This window comes from Rhipicephalus sanguineus, chromosome 1 (genome assembly GCF_013339695.2).
Source record: "Rhipicephalus sanguineus isolate Rsan-2018 chromosome 1, BIME_Rsan_1.4, whole genome shotgun sequence".
Classification (NCBI taxonomy): Eukaryota; Metazoa; Arthropoda; class Arachnida; order Ixodida; family Ixodidae; genus Rhipicephalus; species Rhipicephalus sanguineus.
In genome coordinates this window covers 160,927,474-160,949,958 of record NC_051176.1, presented here as the reverse complement: position 1 = coordinate 160,949,958, position 22,485 = coordinate 160,927,474, and the positions used below count along the sequence as shown (strand labels likewise).

The window sequence follows — 22,485 nt, the reverse complement described above, 5'->3', positions numbered from 1 at the left end:
AAGAGGAAGTTCCCTCTGTAACCATTTGTTATCATGACGGCTATGAAGGAATCTAAGGCAATGCTGTATTCGTAATGCGAATATAAATAACAAGCACGCAGCCTACCTCAGTAACATCAAGTTGCTGACACGTAGCCAAACGTGTGGTAGGGTTTTGATGGCGCGGTGTGTGTAATACTTATACATAAAATCCTGATTGTTAAAGTATTCAGGGGTTCTAATGCGAGAGTAGATATATTAGGTCCCCGGGTGTCACAGAGTGCTCGTAACCGGTCGAATTAGACGGCCATTACAAAGCTCTTAAAACTGCAACCTCAGGTACGTGGACTGCGTCCATTGATGTATAAACTGTAGGCTGTGCGACTGCCTCAGCACTGCTCGTGAGATTTGACTTGCTTACCGTCAGTTCACATTATACACCTCCCAAAAAGATATGGGGGTTGCATTTCTCGTCTCTCACTCATCATATTTCATGCGTGCGGCATCGTAAGATTATCTTCCTTTTTTTCCTACCATGTGAGCACTGCGACACTTGATTTTAGTGCAAGTCTGCCTGTTCACTGTGATGCATACGCAAGCGTTTCTAAGCGCACCATCATTTTTACATAACAGGACACTATGTAATCGTGTTGTGGGAGTGACGTAGTACGTTCCATTGTTCCGACTTGTAATTCAAGATATACGAGACCTTCTTACGAAGTGCCACACGCCACTAATTATGGTAAAGGTTCATTTCAGGTCGTTTCATTTATTATCTAATACATACTATTTTGGTTTACTTACTTGAGGAGTAGGAGACTCAGCGGAAAAGCGATGAACATAAATATCTGCAGGTCTGTGCTGACATACCACAAGTGCTGGAGGCACTGGAAATGACAGGAAGAAAATTCTGAGAAGAGTAATATTTCGCTTCAAGATAAAGGCGCTCAAAGCGATTAAAGTGTCTCTTTATTGCGACAGCAATTACATGGACAGTCTCGACGGGTTTTTGCCGTCGCCGTTGCCGTCATCTCCCTACCGTACGAAGTCTAAATTGATAAGATCCCCCCGCGCATCGTATGTTCAAACGCGGGTAAAAGCGCGCGAGCGAGGGCGACGAACGCGGCCGAAGCAGAGATCAAACGAGCCGGCCCATTTCCGTCGTTCTGAGGGTGCATGCGATAACATCACCCCGCTCGGGAGGTCTGCCGTCGAAACAGACAAGAAACACCCCGCCCGTCTTTAACGACCATGAAAAGACGCGAGGGGATGCGCGAAGGGGGGGGGGGCAGCGAGCAGCAACTTTGAACTTTGAATCTAATGGCGCAGTCGCGATCGCTGGCGCTATCTCGACAGCCATCACAGCGGGCGGCTCCTATACACTTCTACGTGCTGCGCTCTCAACGTGAAGTAGCTATGCGGAGAGCATCTCTCCCTCGAGCGGCCGTATTCTCTTACACCAGCGTTTTGTAGTTACGCGAGATCGGATACAACACAGTTAGCTGCCAGCCTCACTTCCTATAACACTACAATTTGTTGCTATCGCATTCGTTGCTTCGCCCTTGCGGTGAAACTGTGACATTATTTTCTGTTGTCGCGGAATGGAATGATCATCTCAGTACACAAAAAATGACAGCAACTGTCAACAGGCGTATACTGCGAGAAACGGCTGTGATCGAAAGGAAATCGCAGTTTCGCCGCAAAGGCGAAGCAATGAATGCGACAGCGACCGATTGTAATGTCATGCGAAGTCAGGCTAGCAGCTAACTGATTTGGATCCGATCTCGCGGAACTCTACAATTTATGCATGGCTTCAACTGAACGCTCGTCGTAAAGGCCGATGTACAGCGGAGCTGAGGGGAAGCCTCAGCGATTAAATACAAAGTGATGCAAAGCTAGGCGAACATGGGGATGGTTTAGAACGGAAGGAATCTCCTCTCCACTCGATCACTTGCATGTCGCCACCCTCCAACTCGCCTCCCGCCTCCACTCGCCTCCGCTTTACTATTTTATACCCACCCTCCTCCTTACCTTCACTTCCCTTTCCCACCCCTTGTTACACTACACCATACATGGCTATGCTACGCTCTGCCCTCTCACCTCCTGCTTTCTCTCCTCCTCACCCTGAATTCCCATTCCCACCCCTTGTTATACTATACATGGCTATGCTATGCTTTACCCTCTCCCCTCCTCCTTTCCATCCTCCTAAACCTCATATCATCATCCTCACTTCCATTTCTCACCCATTCCTATACTATACTATACATGGCTATGCCAAGCTTTTACTCTTTCCCCTCCTCCTCAACTATACATGGCTATGCTATGCTTTAGCTTCTCCCCTCTCTTCCACGCCCTAACCCTCGCATCGCTCCTCCACACCTTCGCTTTCCTTTCTAACACCTTCCTCCTCCACGCATCGACTTGAAGTTTCCCACGCCCGACACCGCCCTACTAGGTACGTGGGCCGTTGCTCCTCCTCCCCGCTCACCACTCCTCCCCTCCACTTGACCACTTTCATGTCTACAACGTCCAACTTGCGCCGCTATACTATGCTATACCCTCCGTTGTCATTTCACATACTCCTCCTCACCCCCACTTCCCTTTTCCACGCTTTGTTATACTGTAGTATACATGGCTATGCTATGCTTTAACCTCTCTTCTCCTTCTTTCCCTCCTCACTCTCAAATACTCCTCCTCACCCCCTCTTTCCTTTCCCACACGTTGCTACACTATACTGTATACGACTATGCTATACTTTTACACTCTCCCCTCCTCCTGACCCTCACATCCCTTACCCACCCCCTTGCTATATTATGCTACACATGGCTATGCTACACTTCACTCTCTTCCCTCCTCCTCTTCACCCTCGTTCGCTAGGTTGCGGACGATACTTCGCCCGTTTGAGCTCGTCTTTAACAGTTCTGCTGTAGAACGTTGCTGTATGTAAGGGAGTACGGCCGCTCCATGGAGAGAAGCGGCTTTCGTGCAGTCGGTTGTCCTAATGTGAAGCGGCTAGAGAACAGCACGTAGAAGGGTGTACAAGCCGTTTGGTGACGTCTGCTGAGATAGCGCGCGCGCTAACAATCGTGACCGGCCCCGCCACGGTGGTCTAGTGGTTATGGCACTCGACTGCTGACACGAAGGTCGCGGGATCGAATCCCGGCCGCGGCGGCTGCATTTTCGAAGGAAGCGAAAATGTTTGAGGCCCGTGTACTTAGATTTAGATGCAAAGAACCCCAGGCGGTCGAAATTTCCGGAGCCCTCCACTACGGCGTCTCTCATAATCATATCGTGGTTTAGGACGTTAAACCCCAGATATTATTATTAGCAATCGCGACCGCGCCCTTATGATCAAAGTTCCCAGTTGCTGCTCGAGCGATGCAGCCCCCGCCCCCCTCCCCCGGCGTTGATTCTTCGCGCGAGGAAAGACAGGCCGGGCGTTTCCTCTCTGCTTGAAGAGCAATCGACGGCAGGCTTCGCACGCGGGGGTATGTTATCACATGTGTCCTCCGTGCCACGGAGGTGGCCGGCTTGTTTCACCTCTGCTTCAGCCGCGTTCGTCACCAGCGTTCGCACGCTTTTAGTAGCGGGTAGAACATACGGTGCGCGGAGCGATGTTATCGATTTGAACTTAATACGGAACATAAAGGTGACGGTGACGGCAAAAACCCGTCGAGAATGTCTATATAATCGCTGTCGCAATAAAGCAGGATAACGATGTGTGACGCAGGTCGACACTGTGGCAATGCTACAGTGTAGGCTGAAGAGGACGTATAGGCGGGACAAATTTGGAGGTTTTTAGAGAGTGCACAAACTTTCTTTGCTTGTTCCAGTAGCCCGTGTGAATAAGCCATGAAACCATTAGAGCACCAGGAAATCACTGGCATGCTTTCCGCAGCAACCGGGCCAGTTGTCGTTGAGAGTAACGGATAATACTAACTGCTAAGGCCACATGACCGCCTTTTAGGTTTTTAGGTTCCTTTACATGAAGCGTTGGAACTTGGTCGCTAATAAAGGGGCCCTGCAACACTTTTCCAGGTATTCATCGAATTACTTCTTTACAGGAGTTTATTGCCTCACGAATCGACTGCCGCAAAAATGTTTAAGTCCGTCAAATACGAGCAGGGATTCGTCGCACTCTTTAAACGTTTTTTCACATTTTGTACCAGCGAGCACGCTGAAAGCTACGCAGGAGGGAGGGGGACATGACAAGGGGGCAAGAAGCTACATCCGTTCGTCAGCGCGCGTCATGATCTTGAGCGCTTTCTTTTTTTTTTTTTTTTACCTTGAACGCATGCCTTACTTTCAGTGTGCTCGCGAGAGCGCTGGTCTAATTCTATACTGTGTGTAATTGTAGCACCATAGAATACATTGCGGCCACGTCGCGCCATCCCGCAGGGGCCGCGGTAACTATACAGCTCATGATGCTCAAATCAGCCAATGGCCATGGCCTTTGTGTTTATGATGCGATCGTTTCGGGTTATGGCATCATTTGTCGAGAGATGAGCGAGCGATTTATAGCTGACTTTGAAAATCAATTGAAAATTCCAGGCCGTGTGCTGCGCACCGCCTGTCATCTTTGGCTCACATGTTCTCAGGAGCCTCGACTACCGATCGGCAGGCTTTTCTGACTATGCTGAAAAAATGTTGCAGGGCCCCTTAAGATAACTTCGGAAGAATCATTTTATGTTCGCTCGCCTTCTTACCATTCTTCAACTATTGTTTCTTTTCATTACTTGCAGCAATTTGTCCGGCGTATTACAAATTAAGGAATTATTCTTTTCATCGTCAGTATGTGGTGTCAGTACTCTTGTCGGAATGAGAATATGCCTGAGTATTTTTGCGAGAAAGTTGTAAAAGATTACACCATGAGAACAAAGTTTATGGAAACATATGTAGTTAAAAGTGACGCAAAAAATTACACACACAACAACTTCAACCTATCCTACAAACACTCTTCCAAACCTCATTTATCCATCAGAACAGATTGATGATGACGTTTTTTTTTTATGGCATGACGACAAAAGGATACAGAGAAATGTGGTTCTGAGGCCGCTGCTCACCAGTTGACCCTCCTCGACAAAGTTCTGTGCTTGTACAATCAACCTCCACCAGTTGTGGTAGCAACTTCTGATGTGCTGGTTGTAGGCGTCCTCGTCTGCAGGCCCCGATCCCGTGAGAGGGAGCAAGAATCCCGCCACCAGCACCACCAACGTTGGAATGGTTAGCCTGTGTAGCCATACTTTGATGAGAGACCATAGCATTTGCGCGCAAATGTGATGACGTCACCATATGACGTCACGCTATGTCAGGTTTCGGCGTCACCAGCATAAATAATATTTTGATACCACAATTTTCGAACAAGAAAGGAAGTTTTCAAACATTATATAAATCAAGACACCTTACCTGATGTAACGGCGAACTCCTCGGCTTATGTAAACGAGTAACAAATTATTCTTTAGGACAGATGACCGCGATTCTGTTGTCAGGTACGAAAGTAGAAAGCCGCTAGAAAAGAAAATGTGATAAGTAAATAATTTAGGCTTTACCGCCCGCCTACTAATTTCGAGCGCCCGTATTAGAGTACGTACAACATCCACATTCCTTACCTAATGAAGAAGAATGTTGTGACGCTGAGGAAAGCATTGATGATAAACTGGAACGTGAAATTCCATGTCATGTACTCCATGGTGTAAACAGAATCTGAAAATAGCCCCCATGAATCGCAGTGATTGTGCGTAGTGCTTCATGCTCTAAATGTCAGGTTTAACACACACACACACACACACACACACACACACACACACACACACACACACACACACACACACACACACACACACACACACACACACACACACACACACACACACACACACACACACACACACACACACACACACACACACACACACACACACACACACACACACACACACACACACACACACACACACACACACACACACACACACACACACACACACACACACACACACACACACACACACACACACACACACACACACACACACACACACACACACACACACACACACACACACACACACACACACACACACACACACACACACACACACACACACACACACACACACACACACACACACACACACACACACACACACACACGGGCTTGCACTATGTACGGATCGTGTCCCTTTCGATGTCCAGACTCGTCTCTGACAGCACAAAACTCTGCTCACTACGACTGCTAGCCTCCTTTTTGGATATAGGTTTTTTTTTCTTTAGCGGTGTCCGTGTAAATATCTAGGCCATCTTTCTGAGTGGCTCCGCAACACTAGGTTATTCTCTTCGACCTACATATTTCAGCCTGGACTTTGGCAGCGCTGTAACCGCGACACAAGCAAAGTGACGTGACCTGTCATTTATTGCCGTGACACTTACTCATACAGGGCACATTCGATGTTTCTCATAAGGGGTCTTATGTTCGTCGTCTTTACCTATTTCCATACATATCCATAAGGAAGCGAGTTCATAGCGCTGCTTGCATTATGCGAACCAAAGAAATGAGAAACGCGGCTTCGCGTATCCAAGAATCCGAACTCCATTGTGCCCTTGTCCAGCAGCCTCCCCTAACTTTATGCCCCCCTTACAAACAAACAAACAAACAAACAAACAAACAAACAAACAAACAAACAAACAAACAAACAAACAAACAAACAAACAAACAAACAAACAAACAAACAAACAAACAAACAAACAAACAAACAAATAGAACAGTTAAAGGTGAGCTTGGTCGCTGCGCTTTGTTGGTTTGTACTTCCTACAAAGCAGAATACGCTTGAAGAGTACCCGGGAAAACTGCAATATAAAACTCAAGTACTGAGACTGCTCGTCGGCAAAGTCTGCATGAAACTAGAGCTATAAGAAACGGGAATTAGAGTGAGAAGGCTTTTCTGAATGGTCTACATGTATCGAGGAACGCAAATGTGTCCGAGTCAAACTTCGTATTCAAGCGAAATAACGAGCTGAGCTACCCGCTTTTCGACGCCACGTACGGTGCATGCCACTTATATAAAAAATGAATGGTATGAAGCACTTCTGTAAGACCTTGGTCATTTATTCAGACGCGCGAGCTATTCTGTTTTTATAATTTTATTTCTTAAGCTGCCTTAAGATGCTACAACAGGGTCCTCGTGGCATGAGAGACCCCGTAACACCTGCACAAAAAGGGGTCATTGAGTAACTTCGAAATGAAATTACATTATGCAATGTACACTCTACTTTAGGAGGCATGCTGGATGAATCTGGAACATTTAAACCAGTATGAATTTTGGAGCAGCACAACGCTTATCAGCTGGAGATAAACGTAGGAAAGATAAAGTTTACCACAGCGTCGAGGCTTCGCATCTTCTAACATATATCGTTGTCAGGACACCCTTTGTAAGACTAATATGTTTTTAAGCTTCTCGACTAAACACTCAATAATTAGCAGCTTCGAATAGTAAGTAAACTGCCTACTATGCTTTCATTGGTCACTAAAACATGTGCTTAATTTCGGGCGAAAAAAAATGAGTTACCTTCCGAGAGGTCTGTCATAATAATACTTTTGATAGGAAAACGTCCTCTTAAGTGAACATGGCAGTCCCAAACTCAGCTCTACTTAAAATGAACTGCCGACTTTCGACATCATTCGTTTGTCGGCGTATATTGCTATAAATTGGTCACTGCTCTCTGCTGCAGGTAAAAATTCACTCACGGAAGAATCCGGTCGGTACAAGTATGTAGGCGTGGCCAAGTACAACCCAGAATGCCATAATGACCTTCAGGCCAGCCATGAATCCGAGTGCTTTGCGCTCTGGCTTTATTTCGGTCCGTAGCAAGTACCATGTATTCGTGATCGCCGAGAAGGACAAGATGAGTCTGAGTGGCCCACCTGTTTGAAGGTTTCAAGAGGCAAAGAAAATAGACATAGTGATATAAAGGTTATCAAGCAACAGTAAGCGGTCGGCAGCTACACTTTGTCAAGTTATGCAAAGTTATTTTTGAGCAATGCAGATAGTAACACGAACATCTAATAAGCTGTATAACTGATGCGAATGTTTTTCAGGGTAAAATGCGTAAATTTAGTTACACATTTTTCGCTAGTTGCCGGCTAGATTTGGATGTTGTATATTTCAACACACTAATAAAATAAGGAAAACATTGTTGTACGCGAGTACGCTCTTGGCAGTTTGCAATGCCTTAGTGGAGCTTTAAAAGGGCTCATGTTCACAACCCTCTGAAGGCAGTGCGAACGCTACATATGTGCTATAAGAGCTCAAGGCATTGACTAAACATCATAAATACGTACCGGCCTGAGGTGCCTCGATTCTTACCAGTGAAGCTGTTTAAGCTTTTCGTTTCGCCGTTTCGCGTGACCAGAAAACTAAGCTGCGCCTAGCGCGTGCAACGCAATAATTCGGCCGGCTCGCGCTCTCTTCGTCCTCTTCTTCCTTTTAGGATTGACTATATTAAAAGACAGTTTGCTCTCGGCGACGTACGTTCGAGAAATGAGGATAGATATACAGTAAAATACCACTTGAACGAGCGTCAATCGAACGAATTATTCAGTTGTACAAACTTCTTTTAAATCCGCAATGCTAACGTACTTCAGTTTAACGAAATTCAGTGCAGAGACATTTCAGTTCTACTAACATTATTCTGTGACGCCATCTAATGCCTCCCAAGTCATGTCGATCACTTCAACGAGTGCAACCGCACTTTGTGCAGTGTAGTCTTACCGTGGCCTCTGCAATCAGCTTCGCCAACGACGCACCACCGGAGCTAATCGCTGAATTGTCGGAAAGATTTGGTACTTTCCGACAATTCAGCGATGCATTTGCTTTTTGAGGACTATGTCACCTGTGACCATAGGTCGGCAAAAAATATGGAGCTCACTCAGACTCACTCAGAAACATAACTTATCCTTAGGGCTCACTCGGACTCAAACTCACCAAGCTTTTCCTCATCCGGACTCACTCGGACTCAGACTCACTATAATTTTTCTCAACCGGACTCACTCAGACTCAGACTCACCAAAATATATTTCACCCGGACTCACTCAGACTCAGACTCACGGCTCGATCTGAGTCTGAGTGAGTCGACTCATGAGTCCGCTAGCCTATAACTAGCCTTTTTCGACCGTAATGTCAATGCTCTTTAACGCCAATATCTCGCATAATCGGTGCGCTACTTAGCGCATTTTGATCTCGTACCTTCAAAGACGAGTTATCTGAGTTTGCAGTTAAATAAGGACCAATTTATTCAAAGAGATGACTCGCACGTGATATTTTTATCAGTAACTTCCCGTGAAAAAGTTTGCGGGGGGAGGTCAAGGCACCTCCTCCCTGCTCAACTCATGCCTCTGATCAATAAATATTGAGCTGACGTATGAACGGTAGTGCGTTGAATTATGTGTGAGTATACGTGAGTATAAACGTGAGCCGACATAAGGCTGCTAGTGATGCTGAACTTGAGTTGATAAGACCACAGGTCGGCAAAAAATATGGAGCTCACTCAGACTCACTCATGCAATATATTTCGCCCTTAGGGCTCACTCGGACTCACACTCACCAAAAGTTTCCTCAACCAAACTCACCCGGACTCAGACTCACCAAAATTTTTCCCAACCGAACTCACTCGGACTCCGACTCACAAAAACTTTACTCACCCGGACTCACTCAGACTCAGACTCACGTCTCGATATAAGTCTGAGTGAGTCTGAGTGAGTCGACTCATGAGTGAGTTCGCCGACCTATGCCTGTGACTATCAGGTCGAGACATGCTCAACGCTTACTACCGAAAAAAATTGACGCGTCCATACTACCTCGGAACAAGAGGAGGAAGACGTAACTCTTGAAGAGGAAGCACCAAAAAATTCAGCTAGAGAACTGATGTGCTTGGAGAAACTGAAGTCCTTTGCTGTCCAGCAAAAAGAGTTGTGCCGGGGAAGGTTTCTAAAAGCTTGGACACAGTGACTCAATTCATTACCACTGCAGTGTTACGTGAACAAGTATAGCAAGGAATTACTGCATTCTTCACAAGATACATAATAAGCATGATTCACACGCAAGTGAGCAGCATGACAAATAAATGGGTTGAAATTTCTTTTAAGACGACTAATGTTTTCCTTTAGCTTGTAAAAGCAAGCTGGAACATAGCTGTTTCAGTTAAGTGAACTTTCACTTTAACAAACTTTTTCCTGAGGTCCCTTGAAGTTCGTTCAAATGAAGTTTTACTGCAGTGCATTTTTCTGTATCGCCTAATAACTTGTCGGACAATAAGGCCTGTGGCCAGCACACCCACTGAGGTTGAGAGGATGGACGTGCAATGTAGGCGTTTCTTCAATTCCTTCTGAAGAAAACCTTTTGAAGAAAACAAAAGAGCTGCTCAGAACAGATAAACGGAAGAGAAAGGAGAGAAAGAAACAGAGATAGAAAAAGAGACAGACAGGAACAGAGAGAGAGAGAGAAGAACATGCTAATTAAGACCGTGCTAATTAGGTCATGCCAGTTAACACCATGCCAATTAAGACCTTGCTAATAATCTACGTCGGCCACAAGCTCCGCTGTTAGTCTAGTCTTGCACCACTACTGCAAGCTGGCTGCATTTTGTTTTCCTTTCTACTCTAACATATCCCTGGCATATTTGTAAGCCCTAGATGTGCACTTATCACTTTCTGTGTTACTCGACCATCGTACGCTTTACCTTTGGGCTAAAAAACTGTTGTTTTATTTCGCACGAATAATGTCAATCGCACTGTGCCACACCAGAGACGGAACAAAATGTCAGGTGTCAGTTTACAGGAGTCTTCGTTCCACCTTTCTGATATCTATATCCTAGATTTCGTCCTCCTCGCCCACTCCCCCTGTTAATAACGAACGCCACCTATAGTGTTCCACCGTCAGTACAAAACATGTCAATGTTGTCTTGTTTGCTGCTTTAGATCACTGGGGCTATTGCGAAAACACTTCAATATATTACAAGGCTACATTCAACGGCGCGCAGTTTATGTGCATAAATTGCGCACGGCATTATCTGTATTTGATAAACTTGCGAGGACTGCAAACATCGACAGAAGAGGCATACTTTAAGTGTGGTTAAGAGGCGTCAAACTGGGACTATTGGAAGCCGGGCGGATGGGGTATTGCACATGTAGGAAAAATATAGAGTTGCTATAGAGTTGCTGAAAAATATAGAAGCGCACGAAATAAAACAACACCTCAAGAGAACATCTTAATAACAAATAGGACACTTTTATTACTGTTACGCAACCTGATAAGAGAGAGAGAAGGAGGGATGGATGGAGAACAACAAATGCAGGAGCATGCATTGAATAGTGTGAATGGCTATTTTGGAGCACCTCAGGACCACCACCGTGAAGAAAAGTAAAGAGTTAACAAAGCAACGCTTACGAGCCGGCGATGTCTTCTTGGGACACCTCTTCATAATTATCAGCTCAGTCATTGTGCCGACTAAGACTAGCAGTAGCAGAAAACCAAGAATAGATCTGTAAGAAAACGTTGAACAAAAATGTAACACCAGTCATGAAATTTCAACAGACTATATTTCATGTATATTCGCCAGAAATCGGGCTTTAGCGAAAGTGCGACGGCATATTGTGAACAATGTGACGGTGTTTGACAAACAATGAGAATCTATTCGACGAGTAAGCTTACGATAGAGTCGCGTGCACTAGGTAAACATACTGTAGACATACTGCGTGTATGGCAACATATAAAATATTAATAAGGATCCCTTTTTTTGTACAGAACGGCTTACGTTACGTAATGGATGCGGTCGATGGACCTGCTTTTTCAGCGACGCTAACTTTTGCTCATGGATGGCTTCCGTAGGCGAAGAGCTCCTTGATGTGCCACTCGCGTAGGCAGCACACTCCAATTATCAAACATTAGTGAAAAATAATCGGAAGTGCAGGAGCTGTCGTTTTTTTTATCTGTATGAAAGGATTTATTAGCGCCTCGTAGAGGCTACTCCTCTCGCCCGACGTGCGATAAGAAAGGAGCGCTCTGGGAAGGCCGAAGCTCTTGCGATACAAAAACGCCCAACAACATGACCCCGCGTGTATAGTTTCCTATAGGCCGTGACACACAAGCTACAAGGACGCAACACAATGCTGTTCACAAGCTGCAACACAAAACCTAAGCCCAATGCAGTACATGCCACAAACAGAACAATAAACATACAGGAACCCATCTCACGCATCATGGGGAATGTCTTGCCATAGTTGTCGCGTGTGTGTCGATAGATATGTCCGAATATTTGTAAATGGAAAGCATAAAAATCGTATTTCTTGCGAATTATTTTAAAATCTCTAATAATCTTCCACGATTCTCGTTTCTTAAAAAAAAGGCTATTAATGCACGTACTGCCCGTATTTGTGATGTTCCTGTTGGCCGCGCCACCCAAGGGTTTCCGGACGACTTAGGTTTCACGGCAGGTTTCGGAGGCAGGCCCAGTATTTGCTACATTGCAAACGAAACTGTTCCATGTCTTTACAGGATTGTTCACATGAAGAAATAGTGCAACCTGTGTTTCCTATCCTGTATAAGATGCACTTTTGTTGGAAGTACCCAGTCGTAGTCTATGTATTATTGCTTCTTTAGCGCGTCCGACCATGACTGGCATGGTGAGTTTCATTATCGGATCTATATACCGAATAATATCGAACTCTGAGCCCTGTTATTAAACCATGTTTTCCTTGGAATTGGGAATTAGATTTTGTTAATAGCGCAACGCTCGTTCCTTTCTCTCTCTCTCTCTCTCTGACACACACACACGCACACGCACGCACGCACACGCACGCACGCACGCACGCACGCACGCACGCACACACACACACACACACACACACACACACACACACACACACACACACACACACACACACACACACACACACACACACACACACACACACACACACACACACACACACAAAATAGAGGAACGAGGCGTTATGTTTCTCGAGCGCTAAAGCATCTACAGCGTGATTCCCGGCAATTCCACAATGGTTTGATACAAAGTGTAATGCTAGATCAAGCTCCTTCTTTTTGGCAATGGTGTAAGCCAGGGGTCGGCAACCTTTTGAGGCGGAGGGCCGAGTGGCATGAAGCCGCCATGGCGGGGGCCGCATGACGAGGGGCGGGGGGCGCTTTGCAGGCAAAGAGAAAAAAATTCGACGAATTGACAAAAATGCAATAAAAATAGAAATATCGAAATGATGTTTATTTTCACGACGCATGTCACAGAGCTGCAATTTACGAACAAGTTGCAAGTAAAAACACCATTTGTGGTCTAAATTACCATGTCGGCGTTCAGATAATATGTGGCAAGGAGAGGGGGGTGGGGGAGCGTTCTGACGTCGCGCCGGAGGCCGCAGGTTGCCGACCCCTGGTATAAGCCATTTGCATTGCGAATCATTAATAGCAAAGCAAATTTGACCTACCTTTGAAGGTATAATGCTTGAGAAGTACTTAAAAATACCTATTGGCGTCATATTTTTAGGATTGCCTTTAGCAAATGTAAAATTAAGTGAACAAGCGGTCTTTGAGTGTCATACACTATTTACAGTTGCTTATAGCCGCTTGCTGTCAGTGTCTTGCTTATTGGCATTTGTATAACCAGTAGTGTGCACGTTATATGCATGGGAAACAAAGTAAAGTGTAATTGCATTGTCAATATATTGTGGATTCAAGTGCAATACTGAAGTAACAAAGATTGACAAGGCATTCTGCCTTACAGCACTATTTATAGCTCCGCACATTGAATAAAAATATAGGCATGGACATAAAGAAATCAGTAGCGAAGCGATCGATACCTACAAGCAAATGATGTGGACTGTGCTGAGCGTCTTCGGATCTTCCGTCCGGCATGAAACCACTGTGGCGTTTCCACCATACAGGGTTAATACTGAAAAAAAAAGCATGTGAATGGATGAGCCGAAAATTCATAATCAACACGTGCCTCTGGAGTGCTGTACTGAAAACTTCCTTTAGAAATGATAAACCCTTAACGAAAAGCCGTATTGACATGACTAACACCAACTATCGAAGACGAGTCAGGCATACAGTCTAGGCGCGGGAAGAGAATAATTCTTACTTGGGCGTCTTTGCATGTGCTACCATTTTGATGGATAAAAAATGAACCATGTCTCTATCCGATCGGGTGAACAAACGATAATAGCGCATGTCATCAAGCCGCAAGCCATGGGCACGAACAACGATTTGAAAGGGGCTTATGCGTTCTTATACAGGCAGTTTTTTTGTTGCCAATTATATGGACACTCTCAACGGGTTTTTGCCGTCGCCGTCATGTTCATTATAAAGTGCAAGCCAATAACGTCGTCCCGCGCATCGTATGTTCTCGTAAGCGCACGAGCGCTGACGACGAACGCGGCTGAAGCGGAGATGAAACGAGCCGGCCATCTCCGTCGCACGGAGGGCGCATGCGATAACATCACCCCGCGTGCGAGGCTTGCCTTCGATTGCTCCTCAAGCAGAGAGGAAAGGCCCCGCCCGTCTTTCGCCGGGTGAATGAGCATGAAGCGATGCCGGAGGAGGGGGGGCTGCGTCGCACGAGCAGGAAATGCGAACTTTGATTATAAGGGCGCGGTCGCGAGCGCTGGCGCGCGCGCTATTTCGGCAGACATCAGCAAACGGCTCGTATACTCTTCGACGTGCTGTGCTCTCACCGCTTCGCGTTGAGACGACAGAGTGCACGAAAACCACTTCTCTCCCTGGAGCGGCTGTATTTCCTTACACCAAAGTTTTGTAGAGTTACGCGATATCGGATCCAAAAGAGTTAGCTGCTTGCCTTACTTCCTATAACATTGCAATTTGTTGCCATCGCATTCAGTGCTTCGCCCTTGCGCCGGAACTGCGATTTTTGTAGCTGCAGTGCGAAAGCCTTGAGAGCGTTGTAAAAACTTTTAGCTCCTGCCGAACGGCATATAGAAGATGTTTTTTTAGACAATACAGGTTTTTAAAATAAAAATTGTGTGACAGGCCGGCTGTTGTCGTTCTCGCGCACGAAATTTAGAGCTATGTCAACGCGGAAATACTTTGTCGCAAATGATGACATTGGCACGAACTAGAATTAGCAAAAACCGGTTAATTAACTTTTTAATTATTGACTTGACGGCAGTTGAGTTGTAGTGGTTAACAATTTATGGCATACCCATTTTTCATAAATCACGGAAGTTGCACCTAATTTGAGATAACCATAATCGAATTTTACTGACGATATCGAAACTGATCGCGCCCAGCGCACAGGAAGTGCGGCCACTTTGTTGCGTCAGATCGGAATTTCCTGTGACAAGTGACGAAATTTGAATGAAAGCGAGTCGCAACCGCTATATTGTCGTGAAAAGCGGCAACTCATCTCACTTGCACCAGCGGATTGCCTTACCTTTCGGTGTTGTGTTTGATGCTTATCTGTTTCCTTCGAGGTGTGCGCAAGAAAGCAGTAACATCAACCTTTTCTTTCTCTGTGAAGCATAAAACGCAGGGGCAGCCACTGCAGCGCTTCTTCTTGCAGACAGGCCAAATAGGTTTTCGCGCCGGTTTGTAGCGTAATTACGAAGAAGATAGGCGCCACATCGCGCCCAAATAATAAGCTCTCTACCTATATATTTCAGAATACTTGCCGAGTTTCCTGACCAGATTCTGCTTCGGCGCGCATTGATTCAAGTTCCGTTACTTCCTTGTGACGTGTAGTTCCGGTCTGACATAACGCAGAGGCCGCGTTTCCTGCGCGCCGGGTGCGTCCAGTTTCGATATCGCCATTAAAATTCGATGATGAACATCTGAAATTACGTGCAACTTTCGTGAATTCTAAAAACAAAAAACAAACGTTACGACTAGTTTTGCATGGCGTTGCTGCTGCACGGTGAAAGACAGAGCGGAGCTGTATTTTCTATTATTCTATGGTTTTGCTAAGGTTTTGCTGTGGTTTTGCTATAGTTTTGGCTAGCTTACCTCTGGAACGCCTATCGCGCTCTGGAACGTCTGTGCTACCGTTGGTGAGCGTCCTAGCGCTCCGTCTCTGGCTAGCTTACCTCTGGAACGCCTGCCGCGCTGCAAGAAGAGAGCACGTGCGTGATGCGCGTTTTCGTGGTGGTGACTACAAATGCGCTTTGTGAAGTTTGCGAAGTGGAGAGCCGACGACCGCTTGGCGAGCCGTAGCTGTCCGCGCTATATGGCCTCACGAGCATGCTGTGTTGACGAATGCGAAGACAACGGAAACGGGAAGTCTATATAGGCAGGGTTGGCTCAACACGAGATAAAAGGGTGAGTAGCGCGTTGACGACCAACATTTGACATTCTGCAACTTCACACTGCAGACGCATGTTTATTTGCCTACCCGAGTCTTTTAGTATGCTTATCTGAAACAGCAATGAAACACAATCTTATTGCTTACTGAAGTAATCAGCGGAATTCACGAAACCAGAAATAATGTGAGCGTGGTGAAAATAAAAAATAACGCCCACAGTCTTCTAGACGACTCGGAGCTGAAGACACCGAGTCCTGCTAGCGACGCTGATTTAAAGAACATAGGTTCATGAAGCGTCTTTATTTCTGTTGATTAATGAGCACTCACAGACAATAATGCGAAGGAAAGTATAGGGGATGTTTTTAGTAGCAAATGTAAGGTAAATGTGAAGAAAGAAAAGTGGACGAAAAGATAGCTTGCCGCGGGCAGCTATCTTTTCGTCCGCTTTTCTTTCTTCACTTTTTCCTTACATTTGCTACTAAAAACATCCCCTATACTTTCCTTCGCATTATTGTCTGTTAGTGCTCATTATTATTGTGTATAACAAAGAAAAAGAGCCCTTAAAGTTAACACTTCTTTCCTTTATTTCTGTTTGTGATATGAAATTTGTCGTCTCAAAATATCCTGGCGCACTCACACATAGGTCCATCCGCAACGCTGTGTAGCTCATGAAAGCCTGGCGCGCACAATACTTTCTGTCTCTCGGTGCACACAATACTTTCTGTCTCTGGCGTCTCTCGGATGAGATCGTTACCGAAGCACACACATTCCGTTAACATTTCGCGCAGCGAAACTATGACGCAAGCAACGTTGATTTTCAGCCAGTGCAACTTACTGGATCGGATCATGAAAGTCATGTCTTGTTCAGTGCACGTTGAGGGCGTGCAGAGGGCACCTCTTGTGTCGACACTCTGAAATTCATCGGCCGACGTTGCTGTCAGAGGATTCTTCCGTCCCTGCGACAGTGAGATAAGACTTATAAGAAGCAAATGGTTAAGCGCTAACAAGTAAGATGCAATTTACTAAAGCGCCCCGCCACGGTGGTCTAGTGGTTATGGCGCTCGACTGCTGACCCGAAGGTCGCGGGATCGAATCCCGGCCGCGGCGGCTGCATTTTCGATGGAGGCGAAAATGTTTGAGGCCCTTGTACTTAGATTTAGGTGCACGTTAAAGAACCCCAGGTGGTCTAAATTTCCGGAGCCCTCCACTACGGCGTCTCTCATAATCATATCGTGGTTTTGGGACGTTAAACCCCAGATATTATTATTAATTTACTAAAGCAACATTAAAGGCTTTCCGGTCTGCCCTGGTGATGCAAATATTAGTCAACAGGTTTTCTATAGCTTTACATTATCTAAAACACTCATTCTCGTGGTTCGTTCTTCAAAGTGATAAAATAACAGTGAGCTGAGCTAGTTGGTAAGTATTCATGTTAAAGGAGTACTGACACAATTTTGAAGTGCAGCAAAACGGACGTTTTTGGTTTCCTTGGCATGTAGTGTTAACGCTCTCCCCACACCGCATCCGGGAAACACGTATAAATATTTAAGTTTGATTTTAAAGTTTTCATCTCCCAGCATCTGCAAGGCAGCTTCACCGCATGGAGAGCCCTATGACGTTTCAAGTCAGCTCACTTGGTTTGCAAAGTCTGGGTTCCGCATGCAGCCTAAATCACAGAAATCGCTGCCGGAGGCACTGGACGACAGTTCACTCATCATGAACCACGTTCGACTGACAGCAAAGGACAGCAGGTGCATATTTCGTGGGTTGCAGTCTGCCCGTGACGTCACGGGCAGACTTGACACGTCACTATGAAGCCGCAGTCTCGAAACCGAAACCGAAACTGCTGATTGAAAGAAGCGGTATTAAAAATATATGCAATGCATCCCCAGGCACCACGACACTCTTTTTAGGGTTCTCGACACCCGTGCTTTCATTTAGAGCAACAACCCGAAAAATTTTTAAATTCATGTCAGTACTCCTTTAAAGAGACAGGGCGTGCGAACACGGACACATGAGAGATGACTTCTCTCTTGTGTCCATGTTTGCACGCCCTGTCAAGACAGGTGTCTTGACTTCTCTCTTGTGTCCGTGTTCGCACGTCCTGTCTCTTAAAAATGATGATATTTTACTAAGAAAAAGAAATATTGCAATGTTGATGATATACTCAAAATCGTACTTCTTTTAACTGTCACGCTGCAACTATACCTTCAACTTTCTATAGAGGCCTGTTGAATGTTTTTATTCTATCAACCTCATCTTTTTTTGTGTGCAGCATTTGGGAGAGCCGACCGAGTTTGTAAAGTCTTATTCCTAGTGTTTTTTAAAGGTCACATTTTCCAGAGTCTGGGATGCTGGAAAGAAAAGAGCCAGTTGCGGCAGTGAAACGTTAAACGCTGTTTGTATCTAAAGCTCAATGAGCAACTCAACCTCCAATTAAATACGAAAAGAAATCAAGATTTCTGTGTCAAAGTAATCTGAGAACCACTTTTACGCTAACATAAGTAGAGCTTTACGAAAATGATATTTCCTGTAGTGCAACTTTCCTCGTAATATTGCTATGACTTCAGAGCTGTTACCCGCCGCGGTAACTCAGCAGGCAAGGTGTCGTGCTGCTAAGCTCGATGAAGCGGGTTCGACCCCGGACTCCCGGACCACGGTGGCCGCATTTCGATGGGGACGAAACACAAGAGCACGCGTGCACTTAGATTTAGGTGCATGTTAAATAACCCGAGGTGGTCAAAATTAATCCCGAGGCCACCACAACGGCGTGTCTGGTAATCATATCATGGTTTTGCCACATAAATACCCCCCACTCAAAAAAAAAGAAGGAAATAAACTAACAAACACTAGCTCACTGGCAAAACATAACTGACCGCAGGCAACAAAGCATGTGATACGGCACTTGCACACTTGTTGATCACCAGAAACAAAGGTAATACCACCATGATAACTGTTTTAAGCGCGTGAGTCGGCTTGGGATAAAGATGGCGGAAGCCTTGAAAAGCAATAAGTGGTGTAGGGACAGTGAAAAGCAATGCAACAAAGGGCTGCACAAAACTGACATGCACGTTTGATCATATTCAAGTACACCGAGCAAATCATGCTCGCAGTCGTCTAAACAAAATGCATGCCAATGTTAAATATCCAACTGAACAATTGTACGTGTAAAGATATGACTTTTGACCGTACTTGTCAGAACATTGCATATTAGGTCGTTCTAATTTCTATTAGGATGTTCCAATTTGGCTATTTTAATAGTTCAATGGTTGAATGTCTAGAAACATCACTTACAGTCAACTCTCCAATCTCGTGGAAACGTTTGATGAATGTCTCGAAGTAGGCTGGTGGCAGCTGGTAGAACAGAGAACAGTACTGACCCTTGAAGTCCAGCTCACCGTCGGCCAGGTAAACGCGCGTGCGCAGGCACTGGTCGTAACCTCCCATGGCCACGTACGTGCCCTCCAGTGGGTTGTTGGACAGCATGGCGTTCGACAGGATCACTGTGAAAATAGTGAGTGGCTGTTTTGTAAAGTGGCATAGCATCGTAATGAAAACTTCATGGTTAAAAAAAATGATACAAGGAAACATTAGTGGCACCGTTTACCAGCGGCATCAGTCTCACTTCCATCTATGACTTCCATGACGACTCATTGTCATAACTCGGTGATGTAATTGTGTGGTTATGGTAACCTTACGCGTAAGTCAACGTTGTTCTTAAAGATGGCTGTAGTACACTATTACGTACGTGAAACGTCATGTGTCTTCCTATTTCACTAGGTCAGTTAAAATTGCTGCTGCTTTCAAGATCACCCAAAGAATCGAAATTTGTTGTAACGGCGCTTACAACGCAAAAGCAATACGCTAGCGAAATTTTTTATCCATGAAGATACCTTAATTTACTTCGGCGGTTTTGTGACGTGGTTACCTTTAAGGGGATGCAAGACCGTAGTAGCTTCTGATGCCTAGAATAGGTAATGGCTGAATATTGCAAGTAGTGCATAAAAGTAGAACAGATGGGGCAAGAGAAATTACCATTCGCGAAATGGGTATTCTGTGTGGTGGCAATTTCTGTACCGTAATTTCTCAAGACGCCGTCTATAATCTAAAAAGAAATTTATAATTGACGTCAGCGCCAAACGTTCAAGGCACTCTCTCTGTAATGTATAAAACATACTCTAAAAAATTAAGGCATCATTGCACGCCAAGCCTGAAGAGAGTGCGGAGCTGGGCAGCCTTGTTTGTTTCTCTCCAGTTTTCTCTTTCTTTCCTCCTCTCTTTCTTTATTTTTCTTTTTTTCCGTTTATTTTCCTGTCCTTTTTCTCTTTTTATTTCGATTTATTTCTTCCTCTCTCTTTATCTATTTCTTTCTCTTACTCGCACTTTCTATTTTTCTTCCTATTTTTTTTCGTTTCTTTCTTTCTCTTTCTATTTCTCGCTTGCTTCCTCTTTTTTTCTATTTTTATACGTGAATTTGCCTGCGTTACGCCAAGCGACGACAGCATACGACAGCCCAGCAGTGGCGTAGCCAGGGGGTGGCACACCGGGCCCGTGCCCTCCCCCCCTTCCGCCCCTTCGAATATTGTCTTTTTTTTTGCCGTGGCATCCAGAGCACAAAATGACACTGGACCGCATCTGCCTGCCCGGCCCCCACTTCGTATCAAGAAGGTGCCCCCCCCCCCACCTCCCCGAAAAAAATTTCTGCCTACGCCCCTGCAGCCCGGGCCCCTAAAGTGCTCCGAACTTTTCGTCATCAAGGCACTCGAAGAACAAGAGGAAGAAGACTTCTCCTCGTCGCGAGTGCACGTTCAATATGCTACAGATCGATATGCTATTCGTGGTTTTGCCTGCGTTACGCCAAGCTACGACATCATACGATGACAGCATACGACAGGCCGGGCCCCTAAAGTGATCCGCGCTTAGAAGGGCGTGTTGGGGGCGTGTTTCTATCACACAAAAATAATTGCGATTTATTCAATGTGCCCCTCTTTGCGTTATCGCCACGAGCCCGGCATTCACAGGACACGAACGGCGTACGTGATATCAGCATGATATAACATTCTTAATGACAATGTAGCGAGCGCGAAGTTTTCGACAAAGGTGCCACAAATAAAACAGACGACGATTATTTCTGCGTGGCTGATGCCCATGTACGGCTGTGTTTAAGTAGATGAATTTAAAGATAGGTTGTTGCCTGTGCGTGGCCCCGAGTATTTCTCGTCCATTACACAGTAGTTTTCGTTGCAGGTTGTCAACAAACACAAAAAACTGACAGATAAACACAGGAACAAATATTCGCATCCTCAAAGTGTCAGCGCTAGAACATAAATGTTCACGCAACAGGTGAGTTCAGGAAGCACAAACTTTCACAAAGCCAGAATCTTCACACAACAGGAGTTTGGCGCTTGCAAATAAGGTCTCTCTTTAGTGCAGAACTCTAAAAACAACAGTCATACACTCATTCATAAATTCCACATAAACGTTAAACTACAACAAACATGTAATCAAGCGTACCTGCTTTTTTTAAAGGGTGTACCTGTTCCAATAGTGTTTCTGGGTGGCGTGTTATTGTTTCGTGATATAATGTATTGCGATTCGGTATCTTTTTGTTATTTTATGTTAATAATTACATACTGCATGCCCTTAGATCCAAGCGAGTGGGCAGTTTTAATATCACACGATTAATACAGAAAGTGACGCAAGATTTTCTTGAGATTGGTGTGAGTAAGTGACATAACAACACAAAAAGCGGCACAGAAAACTGTTTTACGATTAATGTGAATAACAGACACAATAAACAAATAAGCTAAGTATCACTAATAGAATATATGTCGAGGTCACTGTAGCAAGAAGAATTACAACAAAATGAATACAAAGCCACAACACAACCATTTTCGCTTTTTTGGGCACAATAGCGCCACAATGACAAAGATGTGAGAACTGCATTGGTGCGCAAATGTTACTTTGGTGAGGAACGAGAGACTAAGAGGAGAGAGAGAGAGAGAGAGATAAAGGTTAAGTGAAAGGCAGGGAGGTTAACCAGAAGTTTTTTGGTTTGCTACCTTGCACTGGGGAAGGGGTAACGGGGGATAGAAAGGTAAGGAAGGAAAAAAGAGTAACAAAAAAAAAACGCACACACACTCAAGCACGGGAGCATCATAGTCGTTTAGCGAGGTCGGTTGAGCG

The 22,485-nt window shown here is 45.2% G+C and overlaps 1 protein-coding gene across 1 annotated transcript in view; it reads right to left on the bottom strand.

The window, feature by feature from the left end:
- LOC119401294 (uncharacterized) overlaps positions 1-22,485 on the bottom strand; it is a 48,469-nt gene that overhangs the window by 5,677 nt on the left and 20,307 nt on the right. Inside the window, exons 2-10 of the mRNA XM_049417388.1 lie at positions 19,594-19,802; positions 17,135-17,255; positions 13,851-13,938; positions 11,421-11,515; positions 7,724-7,900; positions 5,589-5,682; positions 5,386-5,487; positions 5,043-5,208; positions 784-866 (exon numbers count right to left, since the gene is read on the bottom strand). Coding sequence (XP_049273345.1) covers positions 784-866; positions 5,043-5,208; positions 5,386-5,487; positions 5,589-5,682; positions 7,724-7,900; positions 11,421-11,515; positions 13,851-13,938; positions 17,135-17,255; positions 19,594-19,802 — 1,135 coding nt within the window. The remainder of the gene's footprint in view (positions 1-783; positions 867-5,042; positions 5,209-5,385; positions 5,488-5,588; positions 5,683-7,723; positions 7,901-11,420; positions 11,516-13,850; positions 13,939-17,134; positions 17,256-19,593; positions 19,803-22,485) is intronic.